At 40.0% G+C, this 21,735-nt stretch overlaps 1 protein-coding gene across 22 annotated transcripts in view; it reads left to right on the top strand.

Annotated features, from left to right (window-relative positions):
• SVIL (supervillin) overlaps positions 1-21,735 on the top strand; it is a 136,194-nt gene that overhangs the window by 15,979 nt on the left and 98,480 nt on the right. For 16 of the 22 annotated variants that reach the window (XM_026101643.2, XM_026101640.2, XM_064505851.1 and 13 more), the window contains exon 1: positions 1,042-1,150. The exons of 3 other annotated variants lie outside the window; for them this stretch is intronic. In XM_026101643.2, the coding sequence (XP_025957428.1) occupies positions 1,057-1,150 (94 nt within the window). In that variant the 5' untranslated portion in view covers positions 1,042-1,056. Of the gene's footprint in view, positions 1-1,041; positions 1,151-16,719; positions 16,841-20,003; positions 20,066-21,735 lie in introns of those variants that run through there. 3 more of the 22 variants (XM_064505837.1, XM_064505848.1, XM_064505845.1) reach the window with 3 other exon arrangements.

Genomic DNA, 21,735 nt, shown 5'->3' with positions numbered 1-21,735 from the left:
TACCTTGTGGTAATGAAGTCCTGGATGTTTGCTTTTTAAAGAGGTCGTTAAGCACTGTAAACTGCAGCATAACCCTGTGTATCTTCTGAAGAGAAAACTGCTACTAGCATGAGATCAGAACATGCATGTGTCCCTGAGCCTGAAAGAAAGCTTCCAAAAATTCACTATGAAAACTTGGAGCACAATCTCATGAGCAAATGTGGAAATCTGCTCTATGGTACTTACTAGATTAAGACAGTCATTGGTTTACAAGTCAATTGAAATATCTCTTTCATAAGTGTTACTACTCAAGAAGTCTAAGAACTTCATAATTCAGTTTTGCAGCCATTTCAGAAGATGTTTAAATAATTGATGTCCCTCCTTAAGGAGCTGGAAAAGATGCTGTAATGGAACCATCTCTATTGTTGTCACATTTCAGTTGCATATGAGCTTTATTAAGTAATGAAACTCTCTTTAAATCTAAAACTGTATTTTGATTTGGCTAAAATCAGCATTTATTTAATTACAGGCATGCTCTAGATTTAGGGGTTTTATGAGAATTTTTTTGCAAGTTGAAAATGTTCTTGCTCTAATACCTAGTTGAGTGTGGTGATTTACAGCAAGTCTCACTGCACATCAGCTTTTTCCTTTGTTAGGATACCAGTCCAAGATGGACTGCTATGTGACTCGAATCAGTGGCAGCTAATATAAAAGAAAACTCCTCTGCCAGGTGTATTTTATTCAAAGTTGTTGAAAATATTTAGGCATATGGTCAGTGAAGCTTGTGTGCAGGCTCCTCTTTAAAGACTTAAACTGCATTGTCACTGGGATACCCACATTCTTACACTGTTCAGTTTTAATCTGTCTAGAACATGTGACAGTGCTTAACTTTCTTAAACTGGATTTTGGGGATGAACTAATCTATGCAGCTAGTTCAGGCTTTTATTTTGATACATCTAATTGATCTGTAAAGGATGAGGAGGGAATTCAAGCTGAAGATTAAAGAATGGGTGTGCCTCAGGGAGCTCAAATAATATGACGTCCTCAGACAGCTGATGGACATTTTAACGATAGTACATGCTTCTGGCTGCTGTGTCTGTCTTGGAGCACTCTGTTGGAAGAGATTCCCACCTCTGTGCCTTGCAGATTCACACGTTGGAGGTAACTCTTGGTAAGAATACACGTTGTGAATATGCACAATTCTGACTTATAATCTGGGTCTGGTTGAGCAGAGAAATGAGTGTTTTACAGCACATACTCTCTGAACTTTGAGGAAGAGATTGAAAAGAATAGTGGATTCCTAGAATGGCTGTAAACCCAAATCTTTGTTTGTTTGTTTGTATTGCACTGTTTCTTTTTTTCCCCTGCTTTTCTTTTAGCCTATAGGCAGGGAAGTTCCAAAACTGTTTTTCCTGAACTTAGATGAGATTCAAAGATAATGCAAATGGTTACTCGTTCCCATCCCACATAGTGGGTTACCTAGCTGAGAGGGAATTGCTTTTTTTTATGGTGTGGCTAGCTTTTAAGTTTACCTGCCTAAAAATAGCACTTCACTTTTAGTAACTTGAAGTGAAACAAGGCCATGTGAAATTCAATCCAGAAAGCAAGCCCAGTTTACCCTTTGTGTTGTAGTGCTTTGTGTGCAGAAAATGTGTTTATGCCCTGCTGGCTATCTAGCAAACAGAATATCTGCCATAATAACGTAGGTCGTAAATTTGCGTGGAGTTGGGGAGGAGCAGGAGGGTGAACCTCCATGCAGGGCCAGACTAAGCCGGTGCTGCTGTGCTGCTTTCTCTGGAGTTTGAAATAGGTAGGTCGGCACTTCTCACTGCTGGGAAAGGCTTCAGGATGTGGGAGAAGAAGAGGGGTGCTAACTGTGCTTGCCAGGAATGATACAGCCTCCAGGTGGTGATCACAGTAAACCTGCTGCGAGAATCACAGCGCTGCTTTCCCAGCAGCTCCATAAGGCAAGGGTGTACTTCTGTCACTTGCCCTGCTGGAAGTTCCTTGCTCCGAGCAGCTAAGTGATAGGTAAGGTAATCAAGCTGTGGCTCATCTCTGTTAGCAGCGTCCTGGCTTATGGCTCTCTGCTTCGTTTTCAGAATGGAATTTGTCAACATGGGCAGACTACTTCACTCTGAAACTGAAAAATCTCATCACAAGTGCTTCTGGCACTGTAATAAACACATAATTTCCCCTTACAACAAGAGTTGCGTATCAGGCTTTTTTTGTTGTTTTTTAATAGTCTGCCAAACAGCAGTCTTCTAAACAGATTCATGCAAAGCTGGCAAATTGAGTGATAATGACAGTACTTCCATTAAATTCAGAGTATTGTCCTCTACGTACAGTATTCATGGTTGTGTTACTGGACATGCACCATAAAATTTCTCTGATGTTAGACCTATGCTCTAATTTGAGATAACTACCTTAAAACATGAGAACCTAAGTCCATAAATAAACTGTGAGCAGTGTAAGTTTTTGTTGTTGTTGTTTGTGGGGTTTTTTGTTTTTTTGTTTTTTTTTAAGAGCAAAGGCAGTTAGCAAGGAACTAAGCAAATCCCACAGGACTTGATAGTCTGTACCATAATTACACAGTCCGCTAAGTGATTAAAATTTCCAGAGCTTAGTTCATAAATAAGATGTGTTTGTTTATGTTACGTGACTTGTGATGCGATTTTCTTAAACAAACAAGGTTTCAGTGGGAGAGACTAAAGGCTCCAGAGGCTACTTAAGGCTTTGCGGAGGGACTAATGGATACTGCTTAATTGTTTAAAGTATGTGTGAGGAGATACATAGCAGTTACAGAAAGAATTTCTAAGAAGGAAACTCCTCATTGTATAGCTGCTCAATTTCTTTACCCATATAGCTGTGTTTCCAACATATTGCCTTTTTCTCCTGCTGTCCACTGTAACTTTTAAATGTTGAGTGAGGTTTTCGCTGCGTATTCTGCTGGCTAATACATGCTGCTAAATATTTTCTATCTCCTGTATTCTAACTGTGTTCATAAAGAGTACATCTGCTGTGGCATTTCTGGTCGCTCTCTGGTACTATCAGCCCATACCTACTATACCGCACACATCCTGTCCAATCAGTCCACCTTGGACAGTTGTGCCAGTGGAAGAAGTAGGATAAAAATGATGATGCCTGCAGCAGTCTAGACAAAAGCACTCTCCAGAATGCAGGCACTAGTGGAGAAAAAGCTGAGAAGGGATGTTCAGCCATGGAGTTGGTGGATTTCTTGATAGGCTTAATAGTCTTTCCTGGCCTTCAGGGAGCCAGCCTGAGACAGCAAGAGGGGTACATTCATCACACTGAAGATCATAGGAAGTAGGCTCTCTTTGGGGGATGTTTTAAGAATGGATTGGAGGGCCTTTTCTTGAGGGAGGAGAGATGAGGTTCTGTTTTGGGGCAGACATCTCACATTGGGAAACTCCTGAAGGTCCTGTCATGCCTTTTTTGTAGCTAGGTATTGTCCGATCAAGGTAAAGCAGCATGTGTACTTCTGGCATAGGTACGTGCACTTGTTCAGATCTGCTGTGTGGTGCCCCCTACCCAAGTACAGAAGGAATCAGAGAAACGGTAGCAAATGGTGATCTTGCTGGGTATGTGGACCTATAGAAGGAAGGGCACTTTTCTGCCTGTTTCCTCCTGCCTTTCTTGTCCTGGAACTTCCTAGCACATAAGTGCTTGGCCTGGACTCTCCTGCCTCAGCATGGCTTCCTCAGAAAGCTTTCTTTTGCTTCAGTAAGTCCTTGGCTTCTCATGCAGAACTTAGATTTCCATGGGGCCTGTCACCCAAATTTCTGAGATAGGTATTCTGTGAAGAAAATCGCTTCTTTCCTAGAGATATCATCTAAAATTGTTCCAGTGGGTTAATGTGAGTCTTGGTGCCTTTTTAACCTTTATTTATTCATCCTCACAAGATCTCTGGGAATTTGGGGAGCTCTCTTCACCTCAAATGACAGACTGGGAGCTTGAACATGGGAGCTAGCTGTCATGGTCTTATCTGCATTTAGCAGCTTTCTCCTTTACACCAACTCTGCTTTTCAGACCTTGCACTGAGTCACTTGTGTGCTAAAGGTGTAAGGAGTCAATTGAATTTTTGTTTTTATTGTTGCTGGTCTGAAATGTATCAGTGCAGGGTCAAACAAGCTGTGGAGCAGGGGAAGGGACAGACTCATGCAGCCAGGGAGAGGAGAGACTCTGGCAGCCAGCAGTTGGCTGAGACTGCTGTGAGCCACAGGCCAGCCCCAGTGACTTCTCCAAGGTCACACAAACTTCTGTCAGCAAGAAATTGAAACCATCTCTCTCATGTTGTAAGATGCTGGCCTGTGGTCTGTCACATGCAATAAGTGGCAGGAAGTGGCTTTGGATTTATTCTGCTTGGATTTCTTGTATGCTTGCAGGTACTGCTGTATGAATTAATCAATCCTTTCTAGTATATGTAAAAATTCAAATGTACTGAGTTGGCCATAACTAAAGATCATTATGTTTATGTGCCTTTGAAGAAAACAGAGTTAACTATGGATGTTTCCCCTAGAAATGTGTTGTTTGGATAGACAGTGATCCATCAATTACAGTGCGTTTATGTATAGGGGCTACTGCCTCTTAATGAAGATAGCTCAGGAATTACTGTTTGAAACAAATCTTTGTGGCATTAGATTACCGATTCAGTAAAAATTGGGTCAATACACAGTTGCTTGATAGCTCTCCCAACCTGCAGCATAGCACTTTAGCAATGGTGAAATATGAAATTTAGCATGAAGCATTCCACTAACCCTGGATGGACGCAAAATTTTCTTCTCTTTCTGTATTCCTAATGATTAAAGCCATGCTGAATGTAAGGATCTGAGGGCAGAGCTTACAGGTAGTGCATTCTGTTTTCTGTTTCTGTGCCTTATTTTTGTTCAGATCTGTTTTAGGAGAAATAAACTAGGAAACTTCTTTGAGTGATGTTTTTAGAGCTCTGTGCTGGCTACAACTTTGTCTGCTTCACTCGTGTTTTTACACTTTCTTTAGGAAAATGGCTAGCCAGAAAAAAAAATCTGGACGTGCTTGTATGCTGTATATGTGCATTTGCTCTTCTACAATGCATTACAGTTGATTCAATTTGAAGGAGTCTTTCCTAGCTCTGTCAAATTTTTTCAAGCTACCATTTGACTTAATTTCTATATATACATATTTTTTTTTATTTGTTGAAGCCAAAGAAAGCTTGTTGCAGTTTAAGTAAATAAATAAAAGACAATTTTGGAGAAATATCTCCAGCAATCTAATGTATTAACAAATGTTCTTCTAGGAACAAATGCATCATATGTGAATTTTTATGTAGGAGGATTTTTAGATTGTTAATGTTTGGGTGTTGGCCACAAGATTCGTGTGACATGACAAATGTGGAACATCTGTGTACTGATGCTCACCACTGTTCTGAAAGTCATTCCATCACCACATGCATTGAATTAAGTACAAGGATTTTGGGAAAAAATAGTTGGAAGAACATATTCAGTCAAATACAACTGCAATGATCTGTTGTATAAGCCATCAGAACTTGCTTATGTAATTCTTATGTACTTTTTATTCAGAGATCTTCCTGATATGCTCTACAGATTAACTGTTGCCCCCTTTGGACTAGGAGGAGCAGGATTGATATTTTGCCGCTGACTAGGGAAGCATGTATTTGCTGAGTACAAATGACAGGTTGGCATTTGGGAATTCTAGGTATATTTGCTTGTCTAAGTGGTGTGTTTGGCTCTATGTGAGGTAAGCAGCAGGCTGAGGTGGCACACTTGAATGGGAAATGAAGTGTGGCTAGGTGGCTTAGGCCGGGTTCCTCCATATTAAAGCATACATTTTATTCGTAACTGTGCCTGAACTGACCTAACTTTAGCTACTAATATCCTTCTAAATCCTCGTGCTATTGTTTGACTCTATGCTGTAGTTGCAGTAAAGTTTTTGTCAATAAAAGGACTGTGATGGGCATGGAAAAGAAAAGTGATTAGAGGTGAGTTCTGACCTTCTGAGTTCTGGACTGGTGGCCAGGAGTTCTGCTGCTTCTCCACTGTTTACTGACCTGCATAAAGGGACTTGTGCTGTAGTACAGCTCACATACTTGGTCTCACTGTTTAGGTCTAGCAGAAAAGGCTGCCAGATTTAACTAGAATGGAACTTGTTGCAAAATAGAATGAATCCCAAAAGTAGGATTTAGGATGCAGGTTGTGACTCCTGTTGTGGAAGTCGTTGCTTCCACAACAGAAGTCGTTGCATTGCTGCCACATGCTTCCTATATGGCAGCATGATACTAACTGTTGTGTAGAAGGCAAGTGTGGTAAACATTAACAGTTGTCTCTCTAGTGTTTCAGAAATCGCCTTTAAATTTGAATATTTAGCTTTGAACATATTGCTAAATAATTTTTTTTTTTTTTAATAATGTGGACCTGTTCTTTCAGAGGTAGTCAGCACAGATAAGGATTTAGTGAATTCTGGTACTCACAGCTAGAAACCACTTGAAAACTCGGTCTTTGCTTTCTGGGTTGTATTCAGAGACTTGAATCTGGGAGCACAGATATAAAGGATCTTTTTCAGTTGATCTGAACTTGGTTTCAGACAACTATCTTTGAAATGGTAAAATTGTGATGGCTGTTCTCAAGTTGTACTCGATTCTTTTTGAACTTAGTATTTCCACAGCTTTTAATATCTTGTTCAAAAGAGATTTCAATTTGTAAAAGCTTCTGCTCTAGAACGTATAAATGTTCTTGTTCCAAGATAACCACGCATGTATGCTTTTCAGAGAAAATGAGCACAGAAATCTGAATACTTGGCAATTTTGAGAAGGTCACTTCGCTCAGAAGCAGCTCCTGAAAGACTCCCTGCCTCCAAAGGGAGGCCCGAAGACCAGTCTGGAGCCAATAGAGCGCCTCTGGGATTTGTCTGTAGTCTTCTGGATGGGCGCTTAGGGAGCGGAGAGAAGCAGCATAAAAGGATCCCTGAAGAGTGTGGGCATCCATCTCAGTTGTCCCTGTCGGTAACACCACCTTAGAGTTTGCTACGCTTCCAATGGATAGCTTTTATCATAAAAACTATAGTTAGCTTATAACAAAATACAGGGTTTTTATCAGTAAAGTTGAGGGGAACTGTTCTTGCATGGGGGAGTTTAAGCTGATAATTTTGAAACCAACTTGCTATTTAGTTTTTTTGTTTGTTTGTTTCACCCCCCCCCCCCCCCCCCAAGAGTTAGTCAGAAACAAGCAGCCACTCTCCCACCCCAGTCTGCCCATACTCACCCTGGCTGAGCCCTGAATGCTCTTTAGTGAGTGAGGGATCCTTAAGGATTTTTATATCATATTGAGGATGACATTCCCTCCGGTTCCTAGCAGATTTTGTCTTGAACGTTGGCTGCAGTAAGCACATCTGAGTCAACAACTCTTTCCACACACCCTCCAAAACTCTGATGCAGAATCTGGGCTGACCTAATTGTCTGTGAGATACAGGACTTGCCCCAGCCAAGTGTTTCTATTTCAAATCTTCTTATTTGAGCATTGTAAAATTGTAGTTAAGAAATAATTCTGTACATCCAGAATGTTTAGGTGTTAAATTAAGCTAGTTTTCAAAGTAGTTAAATGCTGCTTTGATGTGAATTACTTTATGTAAACACAGCAGTAGCCTCATATCCTTAATCCAATTTAAGCTTTGTAGCTTCCCCCTGCAGCATGTTCCAGTTTTGTTAAACAATTGTAAGTAATCCTGTGAGACCTATCTACTTCAGTCTGTTTTATTGCATGAAAGTGTACTTCAGCGTGTTGTGAAAATAACTTGATAAATGTTTTCTAAAGCTTTGAAGAGACTTCTGATGTCTTGAGTCTTTGTTACACTAGAGGTCAGTGTATGACGGGAGCTTCTGTGAGGTGGTGTAGAGTTTCTTGCAGAATCCTATTTCATCAAATTTGAAATCAGATTCTAAGAGAAACTGTAGCCTACTACCATGGAAGAAAACCCCTTCACATTAGCATGTCTTATGATTTCCTTGGCTAAAAGGCTTGTTTGAACTTCCTGCTTTGAATTCTCCTTGCTTAAGGAGTGCTTGGCAGGCATCAATAATAGCACTTTAATGTGGTAAGCATGAAGACGCACACACAGTTGTTCCAACACACACCTCAAACACTCATGCTGCATTGTAATAACATTACTTTTGGGGTTGGATGTATCTGTTACTTGGTATTTACAGAAGCTATCCCTATCCTGTGCACTGTATAAACTTACTCTTGGCATGGTGAGAGAATTGCATATACACCTACTATTCTTAGTGTAGCTATCAACTTGCTGAGCACTGAGCTGATAACTTTAAGATGAATAGTTTCACCTGTGGGATTTGGGGGAAGTATAGTCATGCATACTTTTATCATGGTACTTGTAAAGATTGGTTCCTCGGCAGGTCTTTTCCAGCTCTCTAGAGAAATAATTTCTTTAAACATCTGGAACACACAAAAACATTGTTTCTCAAAACCTCATTGGGCAGAGGGACTAAAACAGATGGTCAAACTATGACAGTGCTATGTGGAATCAAATGGAAGAGAAATTAATTGCAGGAGAGTCCTGGTTGCAGCAGATCATTACCCTGTGTACCTACTCAAATCGTCATATTTTAAGATGGAATAAATAACAGTAGGGGTGGTTTTGAGCTCTTAAATGTGTTTTTCTAAGAGAATTGGCTACAAACAGAAGCATCTGTGTCCTCTGATACTCTTGTGTGGAGTTCTTCCTAAACAACTGAAAAAATAAGAAAAATAAGAACGTGGGATGTTCAGAGTTTAAAGGCAAGCATCAGTGTTAAGGGTGAGTGAAGGCATAAAGCTGAATCTTGCTGTTCTTAACAGTGATTTCCTCAGAGTTCAAGAGAGACCCATGAAGACCCATGTGGCCTCTCTTTCTGGCAGGGTGGGGGGGGGGGGGGGACTGTAAAAGTGTAACCAGGAGTCTGAAAAATCTCCCTTGCTCTTGGCTGCTGTCCAGTATGATTTGTTATATGCCTCTGACACATGAAGGGTGAAGAGGGATGACACCTCAATTGAGATAGCATGAAGGAGGTGTTAGACTCTTTTTAATTGAACTCCCTGTGAAGATTCCTGGCTTCACAAAAAGGCTGTTGCATTCCTCTAACTCTTTCTCAAGTCTTTCCAGGCTGTGTTTTGTTGTGGTGGTTTTCTTTTGTTGCTTTTTTATTTTTATTTTTTAATTCTCTAAGAAATGAAGATATACTAGGGCTTTCCAGAACAATGCCTTATCGCAGCATCTCTTTAAGAAGTTTTGTGGTATCAGGCTTATTTGTTTGTATTTGAAGTGTCTGAGAAGATGATAGTTTTGCAAGATCAGTGTGACTTAAACTATAAATAAAACACCCTAAAAATGTCTCTCCTTTTCCTGTGCTTTTGATACTGGAGAGAGGCAATGAGAAAATTTATCTTCTGGACTTTATAAGATATGTTGTCTGCTAGAACCTGAGAGCCCTTTTGAGGAAAGGGGCAGACCTGTGTTCAGGGCTAAAAAGAGAACTTGTGTTACGTGTATTTAACTTGCACTAGAGTGGCTTTTGGCACTGTTTTTGATAAGATAGAGGCTTTGTCTGGATCCTAGTTGGTTTTGCCTCTTTAGATTAGGAGAAATTTTAAATGTAGTAGCTAAGACTCTTCTGTCTTACAGCCCATGAATGTTTAAAGGCAAACCACCTTGTTCAGCATGGGTTTCCTTTTTGCTGGGTCCTCTTTCCTGTCTGGTAAGGACACCTGAAGCACGTCTGAGATTTTTTTAATACAAAACTTAAAAATTACATACTGAAGTTTTGAACTGATAACTTAACGCATACAGCTTTCCCCGAAGACTGCCCACAGCAGTGCTCTAGTATTCAGTACCAGTCATTACCTGGTAGGAAGAGGGCAGAAAAGGAAGTAGACTTCTTTGCAGAAGAAACATACCTAGTAGTGAAATCCTCTGCTGTACGGAAAACAGGGCAGCCCTTGTTGGCTGTATTTGCTTTCTGTGTATTTGACTACTTTCTAAGTAGTACAAGGAATGTTTTGCTACGGACATGGAGTTTTCTGAAGTAACTCTCGCTTGAGGAATTAGCTTGAGTATCACTGGCTGAATGATAGGGGAGAAAGTGCCCTGAGGTGTACATTTGTGGTTCTTATCTGTACTTGTTCCTTGTGTTATCCTTGTAGGAGGAGGAATGCCTTTTGGATTGTGGGTCACTTCAACATGGTGATGCAGACCTACCTAGAGAGTCAGGCATGGATGGTTAGGATTTAAGGTGAGCCTGTACTGAAAACTCTGATCTGAATGAACTGTCATTTTCCTAGTAAGAATTATCAGTCATCCCTTTCTGTACAATTCACTTAAGAAGCTGTGTGCACCTCATGCTACATGTGTGGAAGTAGTAATGTGCAGTGATATAATGGGTAGGATCCCAGAGTAGCTTTTAGAGACCTTCAGAAAAGATGGGTGGTATTTAAATATCTAAAAAATGCTACTGCTTTAAGAATAAATCTTATTCAATGTGAAAGTGACAATAGGAGCTCCTAAAACTAATAGAAAAAGTGAGGGGAAGAGTGTTGGGGAGAGCACTCTAAATGCTCTGCTTACCATCTGCAGCTAGAGACACCTCACGTGCCACAGCTGTGAGCTCCAGTAGAGCAGCAGAGTCTGACACACTTGGTATAATGAGTGGTCATATTATTTATCAGCACTGCAAAGGTATTTAAAGCACTGTGGTCAGGTAAAAGGAGCATCTAGGCTTGAAGCAATGTGTTTATCCAAACACTGTACCTCTCCTACCATGAACTTAAAGGAACACCCCCCACCAACCCGCAACAAAGTCTTGGTTGTTTATTTCTGTCTTTGGCAGTATGCACAGCTTAAGAATAAAAATGGGAAAGTGAGAGCCCTTCTTGATAAAAGGGAGTGCCTGAGAGAGGACTTCAGAGCAGTTCCTTCTATCTCATTCTTCCCCAAGCTTTAAAGCTCTGCTCTGAAAGACAGCTCAGGTGCTGGAGTGCTCGTCCCATCTGCGATTGAAACTTGTCCCAAGCACAGTGCTGTGGCTGGGAAGGGACTTTGCTGTCACACGTACTCTAAGATCAAGGTGTTCCTTATTTAATATCATCTTGGGTTCCATTTCATAATCCAGAGCTCTAGCTCTTAATGTGCCAAAATGAACTTTCGCCTTTCACCTCTGAATTCATCCAGGTTCGGCAGTGACTCTGGATAAAGCCGGTACTGTTTTTGTTTCTTTTTTTTTCCAGTAGGAGAAATTAATCTTTAGAGAGTTGATCTAACTTGATGAGTCTGGGATTGACAGAAGCTGTAAGGCTTGGTGAAAAGTGTCAAGCTGAAATCTGGCCTAGACTCTCCCAAAACTTCCCTTCCATGTGCTCTGAGAGGGAGCCAAGAGCTGAGATGGATCCCCTGTTCCAGCCCATCTGTTGCTCCATCCTCCAATTATAGTGTATTAAAATAGCTTAAGCCATGCTAGACTAGTGACATGTCTTTCAAATTTAAAATTTTAGTTGATTACAGATCTGTAGTCTGCCTTTCATGTTGCATGCTCTTGATTTTGCAGAGTTTTGGAGGTTATATTTGCAGTTTAGATTTGATTCAATTTTTTCAGTTCTTAGCTATTAAGATGCTTGAGTCTGGTCCTACCACATGTGGTCTCATGGGTCTGTTATTTTCTTTGATCTAAAAAACTTTCTCGATTCTAGTGTGACTAGTGAGATTGTCTAGTATAAATTCTCCAGCTGTTTGCCTTATGAAGCAGGCTGCTGCTATGCAACTCGAGCGTATGGTAGTAGACCTCAAAGATCAGCTCTATGAACTTAACTTACAAAACAGTTGCCACCCTCATTTAGTATCCTTGTCATGCTCAAGCAGTATTCCTTGGAGTCCTCCCTGCTTTTTTATAGAGAAGAATCAATTCCTTTTTGAAAGCTAAAATTATAAATAGACCCATGGTTTCCCATGGTTTCTCATGCTGTCATTGTTTGGAAACTGTAGGATTACACAATGAGAGAATCTTTTTACTTGACTTCATCTGCTCTTTCCCCTTTCCTGGAGAGAAATGAGTTTCCTCACCTGTAGCGTCTGATCTTTCTACACAGAGGACAGCTATTCAGGGAATTCAGATAAAACCAACACAGAATCCGAATGAAATGCCTTTTTGCAAGGAACTGTGGAAATATAAAGAGCTATTGGTAAATACCATTTTAAGAATATTTCAGGCTCTTTCTGCTACTTGGAAACTTGGAGCTCTGTCTAACCCAGTCAGATCTTTCACATGTGCTATATTTGTTTTCCTTGTAGAAAATGGGAAAAGCATTTCTGTAAGTCATTGAAAACTAAAACCAAAAAGAGCATTTTTATGCAAGTTTGTGTGTAGCAGGTCCTTTTACTCTCATAATGGCAGAGCTCCCCAAACTTGAGTAGTGCATAATCTTTCTTTTTGAGAATTGTGCTGTTTTTGTGAGTGAAGAGATATGACTTTGTGGAGATGATCAGGAGGATGTTACAGTTTTGTATCTGCAAAATAATAGGTAGACTTTTTTCTGTGAGCTCTTAACTTTCCTAAAATAGAAGTGATGTCTAATTCTGGCTACAGTGCTTGGAAAGAGCTGTAGTCCCACTCTTTCTCTCACTGTATGTAGCCTATGTTTCTTCTTGCAGATATGGTAGACGCTGTCACAGTTGCTGCTTTCAGAATTTTGTAACGACTGCTTTACTTGCAACTTCCCAATGCTTCCGAAGGCTGGGGGAACTCTGTATAAAAAGTGGAAATTGGAATAAAAACTATTTTGTTGTTTTTAACCGCTTAAAGTTGGGGACTGAGGACAGTGCTTATCCTCTTGTGTGCAAAAGAGCCTGAAAAGCCATAAGGGCTTGCAGTAAAGATGAAATCTGACCTAGTTTCTACCAAAAGTGGGTTTCAAACACCGACATGAAAAATGAATTGAATCTTGACAATTTGGAATCAAAGTATTTGTGTGAAGTCTCCAAAAATGTTTCAAGCAAGCCTGTTCACATCACAGTCATTATCTGTATACTTCCTATGCAGTGAGTTATTTAATGAAACTATTCAGTGAAGATGAGCAGACTAGCAAGACTAGAGCATATGCTGAAAATCGTGTGGACAGTCCTGTGGACTTAAGTTTTTGAAGGTAATATGTACTTAAATAACTTACTCCAACAAAGACTTGAGTAAGTCAGGCCTCCAGAGGATTTCTTACTGTTAGTACATGCTATCATAAAATGGTTGTAACCCTTCAGAAGATGATGCTGTCTGGCAATGTGAATGGTTTTTTCTGGTCATGTTTTAAAAATAAATAACTAAAATCATAAGGATTATTTCAGTAGACAATTTAAACAATCAAAGACAATTAGTACACAATTTGTAGACTTGCAGGATTAAGATACAGTTTGAGAAGTTCTGATAACTAAAACACAGGCAATCTGGATATATAATCTTCAGAAAAACATGTTTAGGTTTTCCCACAGCATCTTGAAATACTGTGCAGTATTTACTGTATGTAGTAACTGGTTTATAAGGTATGTTCAGTAAGCAATTGCATAGACTCCAGATTATCAGACCATAAAATGACAGTGGAAGAAAATCAGAGATCTCTGGAGGTCATGGCATAGCTTGCTGCTTTGTCACTGGAGGTGCATCTCAGTAAGACTGTTGTGTTGTCTTTGGAGTTTGGGAGATGTGTGGGGCATGGTCAGATTCAATTGGTTAAGTCATTTATCCTATTTATATCATGCCAGTAGATACAGTTTAAGAACAGGTGTTTTGTTTCTTCTATTCTGCAGCATGCTAGCTTTGCTACCTTATTGTCTAGCTGCATAGCATTTATCAAGTACTAACTGTATCGTATAACTTCCCAAAGGATGGCAAAGCCAAGGCTTCTTGAGCAAATAGCTATTGTCATACTGGACATTTTAGCAGCCCTGCTTATGTTCATTGGGAATGGAATGAACATGCTGTGTTCCTTCTAATACTGATAAATTTTTAGTTACAGAAATTTCAGCCAACTCCTCCTGTCTGGTGTAGCTTTGCAGAACAGTAAAATCTTTCACTTCTGCCATCTAGGTTAGAACTGAAACACGGGGAATGCCCAGTCTTTATAAAGCACTATCCATCAAGTTAACGTCACATGTTGGACCCCTGTGCTAAATTCTGTCCAGCCTAGCTGGATAAACTTATGCTCTCCCTTCTGAAGATAGGAAATAAAGGTTTTATCCTTTGTTTATTTTCTCAGATGTCAGTTGGACTGTTCTGAATACCTCGTAAGCTGAATGATAAATGCCTGTGCCATTTAAAAAATAATGCTGTGTGGTGCCTCACAATCTCTTACTGACCCAGAAATTACTTTAGTTTTTATTATTCTGAGAACAGTTTGCCTGAACTTATGTGCTTTACTGCTACAAAACTGTAACACTAGATTTCTTAAAGCCAGGCATATGGTGAATGCCACCCTCTTCAAAGTGAAGTTTGCTCTTGTACAGTTTATTTTAATGCTTTTATTGAAATGCGTGCATTTGGAGCAGCAGCTGTGGTTACTGGTGTTCTCCTTGGGCAGTATTGCTCATGCTCAGTTTGCCTGAGGATAGACAGACATCTTGGTGTTGGATTAGCCTGGCTTCAAGCACTGGGAGCAGAGGATTTCTGTTGTGTTTAAAACTTTAAGTCTTTGCTTTTTACCTTGTTGGTAAGGTCTGGTGTTTTGTTTTCTCCATAGGGTTCCTCTCAGGCTTTGTGATTGCACTTTTTGAAGGCATACTGAAAACTTCATTTTTTGTGGTCCATTTTTTGTGTCCAGAGCGTTGGGAGTTTCTAATAAAGATATTGCTGGATGAAAAAGGTTGGGGTAGGTGGCTCGATAATAGCAAGGAAAAAAGTGGAATGGTGATGGGAAACACATGTATAAGATTTACTTTTTTTTTGAGTGCGCAAAAGCATCTTTACTCCTGCATCTCTTTTCAAATCAACAATTATTGATAAGAAAAGGAAGCTATACTTACATCATTCATAGAAGTTTAATGTGTATTTCTGCACGTGGCAGGCCTTGTTGCCAAATAGCCTTAGCTATTGATTATGGAGAGCAAAACAGCATCCTGGCAACTTGCAACTTTGGAGGAAACTACTGGTCCATTCAGTCTAAAATCCTTTCGGACAGTGTGCTTCTCTCTGAAAACAAAGTTGTAGTAAGGCTTTCTGAGGAGCAGTCTGTCCACCTGGGGAGCTTCTCCCTAATTTCCATTTAGTGATAGTTTTGTTTCTTGGACCTGACTTACCCACACTCCTTTCCAAAGCTGCTGTTGTAGTGTCTTATTGCAAGTGTCAGAAACTTTTATCTAGGAATATTTTGGTTCCCCAAAGCTGTAATGACTCAGACTGTTGGTGTGAAGCCATGCAAAGTAAGAGTAGGTCAGGAAATCTGAGAAGGGATGACTCAATTATACTGCTCTTGCTAATTCATCTGAATTGTTGATTCTGACTTTGTTAGTGGCTTCATAAACCTCAGTGTCTGAAACTTGCAACTGATACCTTTTCTAAAAACAGGAGGGGAGGAGAGGGAGCGCTGTTTATTTCAACAGGCACAAGCAACGCTTCCAAAATATGCTTGTAGTTGTATCACAGAGGTATGAATCTGAGGTTATCTAGTGGTGACTAACGTGGTGAGATGGTAGCCTAATATGTCCACTCTTTATTTAGAAAAGGTAGTTCTTATCAGAAGATGAACAGCAGCGGTATTTTGTTCAAAGTGTTTGTTGAGTCCCCAAGTACAGATACCAAGCCTGTTGGCAGTTGAGGCTGAAAGATACATAAACTCAGCTTTCGGAGTTGCACTGTAAGATCTGAGGGTTTTATAGTACAGAGAGCAACTCTTCGGCTGGCCTGCCTTTGCTCCTTACAAGGGCATGCTTTTTAGGCCACCCTATGATTTGATCAAAATTAACAAAGAATTGTTAGTGTCTCTCCATCAGAATTTCACTTACATTATGGGTTTGTTTATTTTTAACTCTGTGTTATCTGGCTAGCATGGTAGTTCAGAAATAGATTGTAATGACTTTCCAAATTCTTCAGGCAGGCCCTAGGTTATACCGGTTGCTACATCTAGGGAACCCTGCGGGTCAGGAGAAACTCTTCTTCCCTTGTTGTGGAGTTTAACATACAGATTTCAGGTGTGCCTCGTTAAGAGAGTATTCTCATGCTGTTCTGCCTATATGAAAATAAAATGCAAGAACAAATCGTGAAAAATTCAAGGGAGGCCCTGAGTTTGAGGGTATGTACAGTTTGCATTGAAGGGAAGCTGGGTTGGAGTGCATAGGCATTGGCATCAAATATGTGGCCTTGTTCCCACAGACAGGCAGTGCAGCAGAACTGAGGGTTACTGAAGTCTGTGGGACTGCCCCATCCTCCCCGATTTGCCCCCTTCTCTTGGATGCAGAGCACAGGGAATCGTTTGGCCCTGTGACAACAATACCAATTGTAATATGTGTCTGACAGTGAAAGAATGAACTATTCATTCTCAGAGAGTGAGAAAAGTAGGTTGGGTAAAAATTTCTCTGTGGGTCATTTTAGGCTCTCACAGCAACTTGAATATGCGAAGTGAGTGCGGTTCCCTAGAAGAGCCAATAGGGATGGCCAGGCACAGGCAACACTCTTATCCCACAAGAGGGAGGAGGGGGGAATGAGCTGGAAGATATAAACTGAACAAAGCCATGCTGCCGTTCTGAGTCACCCGCGTGCATTGGATGGGTAAGGCTTCCTGCTTCCTGGGACACAGAAGTGGGGTCATGATTCTGACAATGGATGCTGGTAAGTGATTTTCTATTTGAATTTGTCTCTCTTTTCTATGGGAAGTCTCTCCTCCCCGTCGCCTCCCCAGCTGAAGAGAAATCTGTTCAGTTAGAAAATGGAATTGTTCAAAATACTCCAGGCTTCTCAAGCTGTGTGCACTTTGCTATGTGTTACACTATATTGTTGTTTGTTGACTGCTATTCATTGAAGCACTTATTCTCTGTATCATCCCTTGCAATCCAAGACCACAGTGCCAAAAGTGTGTCCCTTAATATGTGCTTCCGTCTTCATTAATGAGGCAGACCCAGTGGCCTGAGAAGTATGTCTGTCACTTTCCTTGAAAGCAGGGTTTGATAGTCTCAGGAAGATGTATGCTGAATCTTAAGCTTGCTGTAAAAACCTAGCAGTAAACTAATGATTTTGGCTGTGACTTTCTCTGCATTTACAGAGATTTTGTATTGGGGTAGAAGAGGGAGGAATTCCTGCACTTCTGAGATAGTGGGTTCCAGTTTGTGTGGTGATAACCGAGGAAGCTTATGTGAAAACAGCATATGCAAGATATTTTTTTTTCAGGTGCAAAAGTGAAATCCTTCAACATAATGCCTTGTGTGATAGGGAGAATGAATACTAACGGTTAGATGTAGAGTGGTTTGTGTAAAAGGAACAAGTAAGCCCCAGTCCTGCTGCTTGAGAGGGGGGTGTGTTTCCATGTCATAACTCGCATCCTTCAAATTCCTCAGTAATAAAAGACCTAGGATTTTAAATGGTTATGGATAAGGCAGAAAGTGCCAGTGCTTGTGCTCTGACAGCATGCTGATGACTGACTCTTTCTCTTACCAATTGCAAGAATGTTTGCTGCATTTTTAAGAGCTCTTTTGAATGTCTTTTGTCAGGAGTTGGTTCAGTCACTTTTTTTTTTACCAATGTGCATAAGTATAATGTGATAAATTCTAAAAGTGGTGTTCAAACTGTAAACTTATTCTATTTTAATCTACTTGTCACATGCCCAGTTTACTCCATGCTAATGAAAAGCTCACTGTCCCCTGCTATTGTACAGCTGAATAAACTTTGTTGGGCATTTGTTAAGGTGTAAAGGGAAAACTGCGTCTGCTTCTGACTCTTGACTTATCCCTAAGACTTCAAGAAAGTGACACAGCTGGGTTCTTCATTCACAATTTAAAGGAGATAACAAACCACTTCATTTAGCTTAATTGAAGTTACTTTGTCATCATCTGTGTAGGCAAGATTAAAACCAGTGACTCTTTTTGTGTTCAGTGTGTTACATACTTTGCAAACCAATTAAAACCCAGGTCCTTTAGTTTAGATGATAAGATTTAACATAAGCTCAGACAGAGAAGTAGGATCACAGAGGGATATGGACTCTTCCATGATGTGGAAGCTGGTAATTTTCATGTTTTGTCGCTTTTCATTAGAGTAGCTTCTAGAGGTGTTAATAAAATTTCAGGCCCTCCTTAAAGCCGATCACATAGTGGGAATTAGTAATGCTGTTCTCTCCCCTTTCCTCCCCTTGTACAAGAAGAACTGATGCCTAGGTGCTAAATGATGTGCCTGGTGTTACAGGAGGATCTCTGGCAATGCTCAGGATTTCAGTAGTCGCAGGAGGCATGGATTCAGCCCTTGCCTACAAAATGCTTCTTCCCCTTTGAAGTGCTGGACTTTCTCTATTGTACTGGAGTAACTTAATTCCTTGTTTTGGAAAGATTGGGGAGACAATAATAATATGTAGTTAAAAATACATCTTTTATTTACGTATACTTATGTACTTGCTCTGTGTGCTGTTTCTTTGCACTATGGTGTGAACCATGAAGATAATGCTGCTCACCTGTGCTTCATAAGATCCAAACTAGTGTCCTCTTTCAGAGCAGTGTCATTGCATTAATTTCTCAGGAGGTTTTGTTTACCTGTAGTCTTAGTGATAGTTTTCAGAGTTATGCTGCCTTGTATTGTTGGCAAACATACATTTTTGGAAGCTCCTCATTACCTTTTCAATTAAGATTTCCTAAATTCTCAGCTTGTTTGTGAGAAAATGATTCCAAATACCTGAAAGGAAACATTGTAATGTAAGTGTTTATAACAGTGAGTTCCAGTACTTCTTGATTTATTTACGTTATAGAAAAAATATGCTAGTAATTCACTGCCTTAATTTGGGATGTGGGTAGAACTCCAAGTAGCTTATCTGCGTGGTTTCGCTTGCCCCTTAAAGCTGAGCTTGTTGTTCTTAGAACTGTTACTTATTTCAAATTGTATGTTTGCATTGCAAGTCAGGGCTGATAATTATTTTTATGGGCATCAAATTCTTAAGTGTTTGTAACAGAATAAAACTTCTGTTCATTAAGCTAATTGTAACAAAAATAGAAACAAATGGACTTCTCATGCTTCTCCCCCCCCACCCGGTATCTTTTTATTCTTCTGCATTTGTCTTTGCAGCTCTAATTTTCTTGTAGGAGCAGGACTGAAAAGTTGGGGGGGTCAAAAAAAAAAAAAAAAAGCTGCAACACGGAGTTGACAGTGCAATTGGATTTGAAGCAGCTACAGGCTGGGACTGTTGCAACAGCTGATTTGATCCTTCTGAGTTTCAAGAGCTATTTATGGTAGATTAGCTGTATCAAAGCTCTTCTGTTCCAACCATAAAAGGTTGGTCCTATGCGAAGTTGCCACACTGCGTTTGGCTTAGTCCTCCGAGGTTGGAGAGCCTATAGCTTTTTGTGTGGATAAATCCAGTGATGGATGGAAATACTAAAGGCAGATCAGGGAATAACATTGTTGAGGACTTCAGACGGCAGCGAACTTTTAGAAGGAGATTTTCGCTAATAAACTCTTTGCTCTAATGTTTGGAATCCGCACTTGGAATATAGCTCCTGCATATTTACTGCATTTGGTGAACACATGCTTTTAGGAAGGCACTGTTCTAATTTTATCTGACTTAATCTGAATCATCTTGACTGCACACGTACTTGCCAGCCTTGCATATTGATATTTGGTAACTTTTGTAACGTCACTTTTTTGTTTTCTTAGTGGCTGAACGTTAAGTTATTTGGAAAGGAATTGTAGCTGAAGCGAGGAACTTCTCTAAAATAGGAGTTATGAAATTTTTGGCTAAAGAGTTTCAGGAGTTATCAGTGGCTGTTTTGAGAAGACCTTGACCCCTCCTGCTGCATCTGCACCCTCTTCCCTTCCTGCTTTGTGTAAAGGCAGACAGTGGAGTTCTTACAAGACTCTGGAGTAAGTAGCAGCTCACTTGGAGGGCTTGCATGCAGTCGTCGGAGCCAGTTGTTTGAGAATATTTGAGGCTTTGTCAGGTTGAAATGTGAGTGGGTTTATTCCAGCTTGTGCATGCCAGTCATTCAGTCTTCCTTGAGGCATTTTGTGTTTTTATTCTTGTGGTTTTGCTTAGAGGATGAGTTCATTCTGCTATGAATGGTAAGTTGTGTCACTGCTTGGGCTGAGTGAGGTGACTTTTTTCCCTTTCAGTTTTAATATGTGTTAACCTTAGCCACAGTGCTGCAAGCAGATATAAGAGCACTTTTATAAAACCTTTTTCATTAGTATTTTTGTCTTGTGTTTAAGAAGTTTTATGAACAGGTGTGAATACTGTTCCATTAGATAACTCTGTTGTATTTTGACACTTGGAGTTTTCTGAAGAAAGTTTTCTTCAGCTTTCCTTTCTCTTATTTTTAAACAGTATCAGGTCACCATAGGTGAAAGTTGCTGGCACTACTTTTACCATCCACTGGTGCAAAAGTATCAGCTGTTAGAGGAGGGGGAGAAGGGGACAGAGGAGGTTCCTTGCCCCAAGGATATTCCAAGTGTTTTATTTCAATACAACAGAAAGGCAGAAAGAGCATTCTTGACAAGGAAAAAAGTTTTCTGCTTTGAAAATAGCTCTATTCGTTGCCTATGTTTTCCTTTTGGGAGCTAGCAATTTATAAGGCCATCTTCCATTTTCCTTGGATTGCAAATCTGTATTCCTCTGTCAAATGGCTTTAGAATTTTTTCTGAATTACTCAAACTTGTAGTATCACCTGGAGAATGCCAAAAGACTGACTATATCTAGAGAGTTACTCTAAAAATAATTTTAATCAGTTTAGTGCAAGGTATATTTATAGGAAAAAAATGTATTTTCTTAAATCTTTTCCTTTCTTACACAGACTCAGGAGATATCCCATTAAATACTCACTGCTATGTGTATATTTAGAGGAGACTGAATCTTTCTGTGTGCAGAAGCAGAGTGTGGTAGAAGAAAACTGCATGATCAATACTCTCCTTCAGATAACCCATAAATTCCTGTTTCATGTTAGCAGACATGTTCTTCAGTTTGCTGCCGAACTTAAACATTTTTACTTTGTTTCAAGTAAAGTAAGTATTTTTAATGGGCATCCATTTTGTTTCTTATGCAACCTGATATTTGTTTTCTTGCTGCTTGCATTTTGAAAAATGAGTTGACAGAAATTCCTCTGCCATGTGAACATGCCTGTGTTGTGCTCCTATAAGCCCATTAAAAGATGTTAGACTTTATACCTTAAAAGCCTTAAAGCAGACCAGGACATCAGACATGGAAGTCAATAACCCCTGAATCTGCAAAGGACCAGGAAGACACTGTTAGAGTCCTTAACTTGGGTTTCAGGCTCAAATGCTCTAAAGGTGTAATGCAGGAAACATTTTGGTAGATGAAAAGTAATAATATCAGCTCTGCTTTGTGCAGCAGATGCTTAAGCTTGTTGGAGCAGGTCAACTTCCTTCCTTGCTCTCTGGGGATTAGATAGTCAATTTAAGCGCTAATTCTACCTCTTCAGCGCTGTTTTGTCTTGAGTGTATTGCTAAATGACATTCCTGGCACAAACTTACATTGTGAAAGAGGATTTTAGATTTCTAGGAGACTTTTTCAGAAGGAC

This window comes from Dromaius novaehollandiae, chromosome 2 (genome assembly GCF_036370855.1).
Source record: "Dromaius novaehollandiae isolate bDroNov1 chromosome 2, bDroNov1.hap1, whole genome shotgun sequence".
Classification (NCBI taxonomy): domain Eukaryota; kingdom Metazoa; phylum Chordata; class Aves; order Casuariiformes; family Dromaiidae; genus Dromaius; species Dromaius novaehollandiae.
This window is presented reverse-complemented; position numbering and strand designations above follow the sequence as displayed.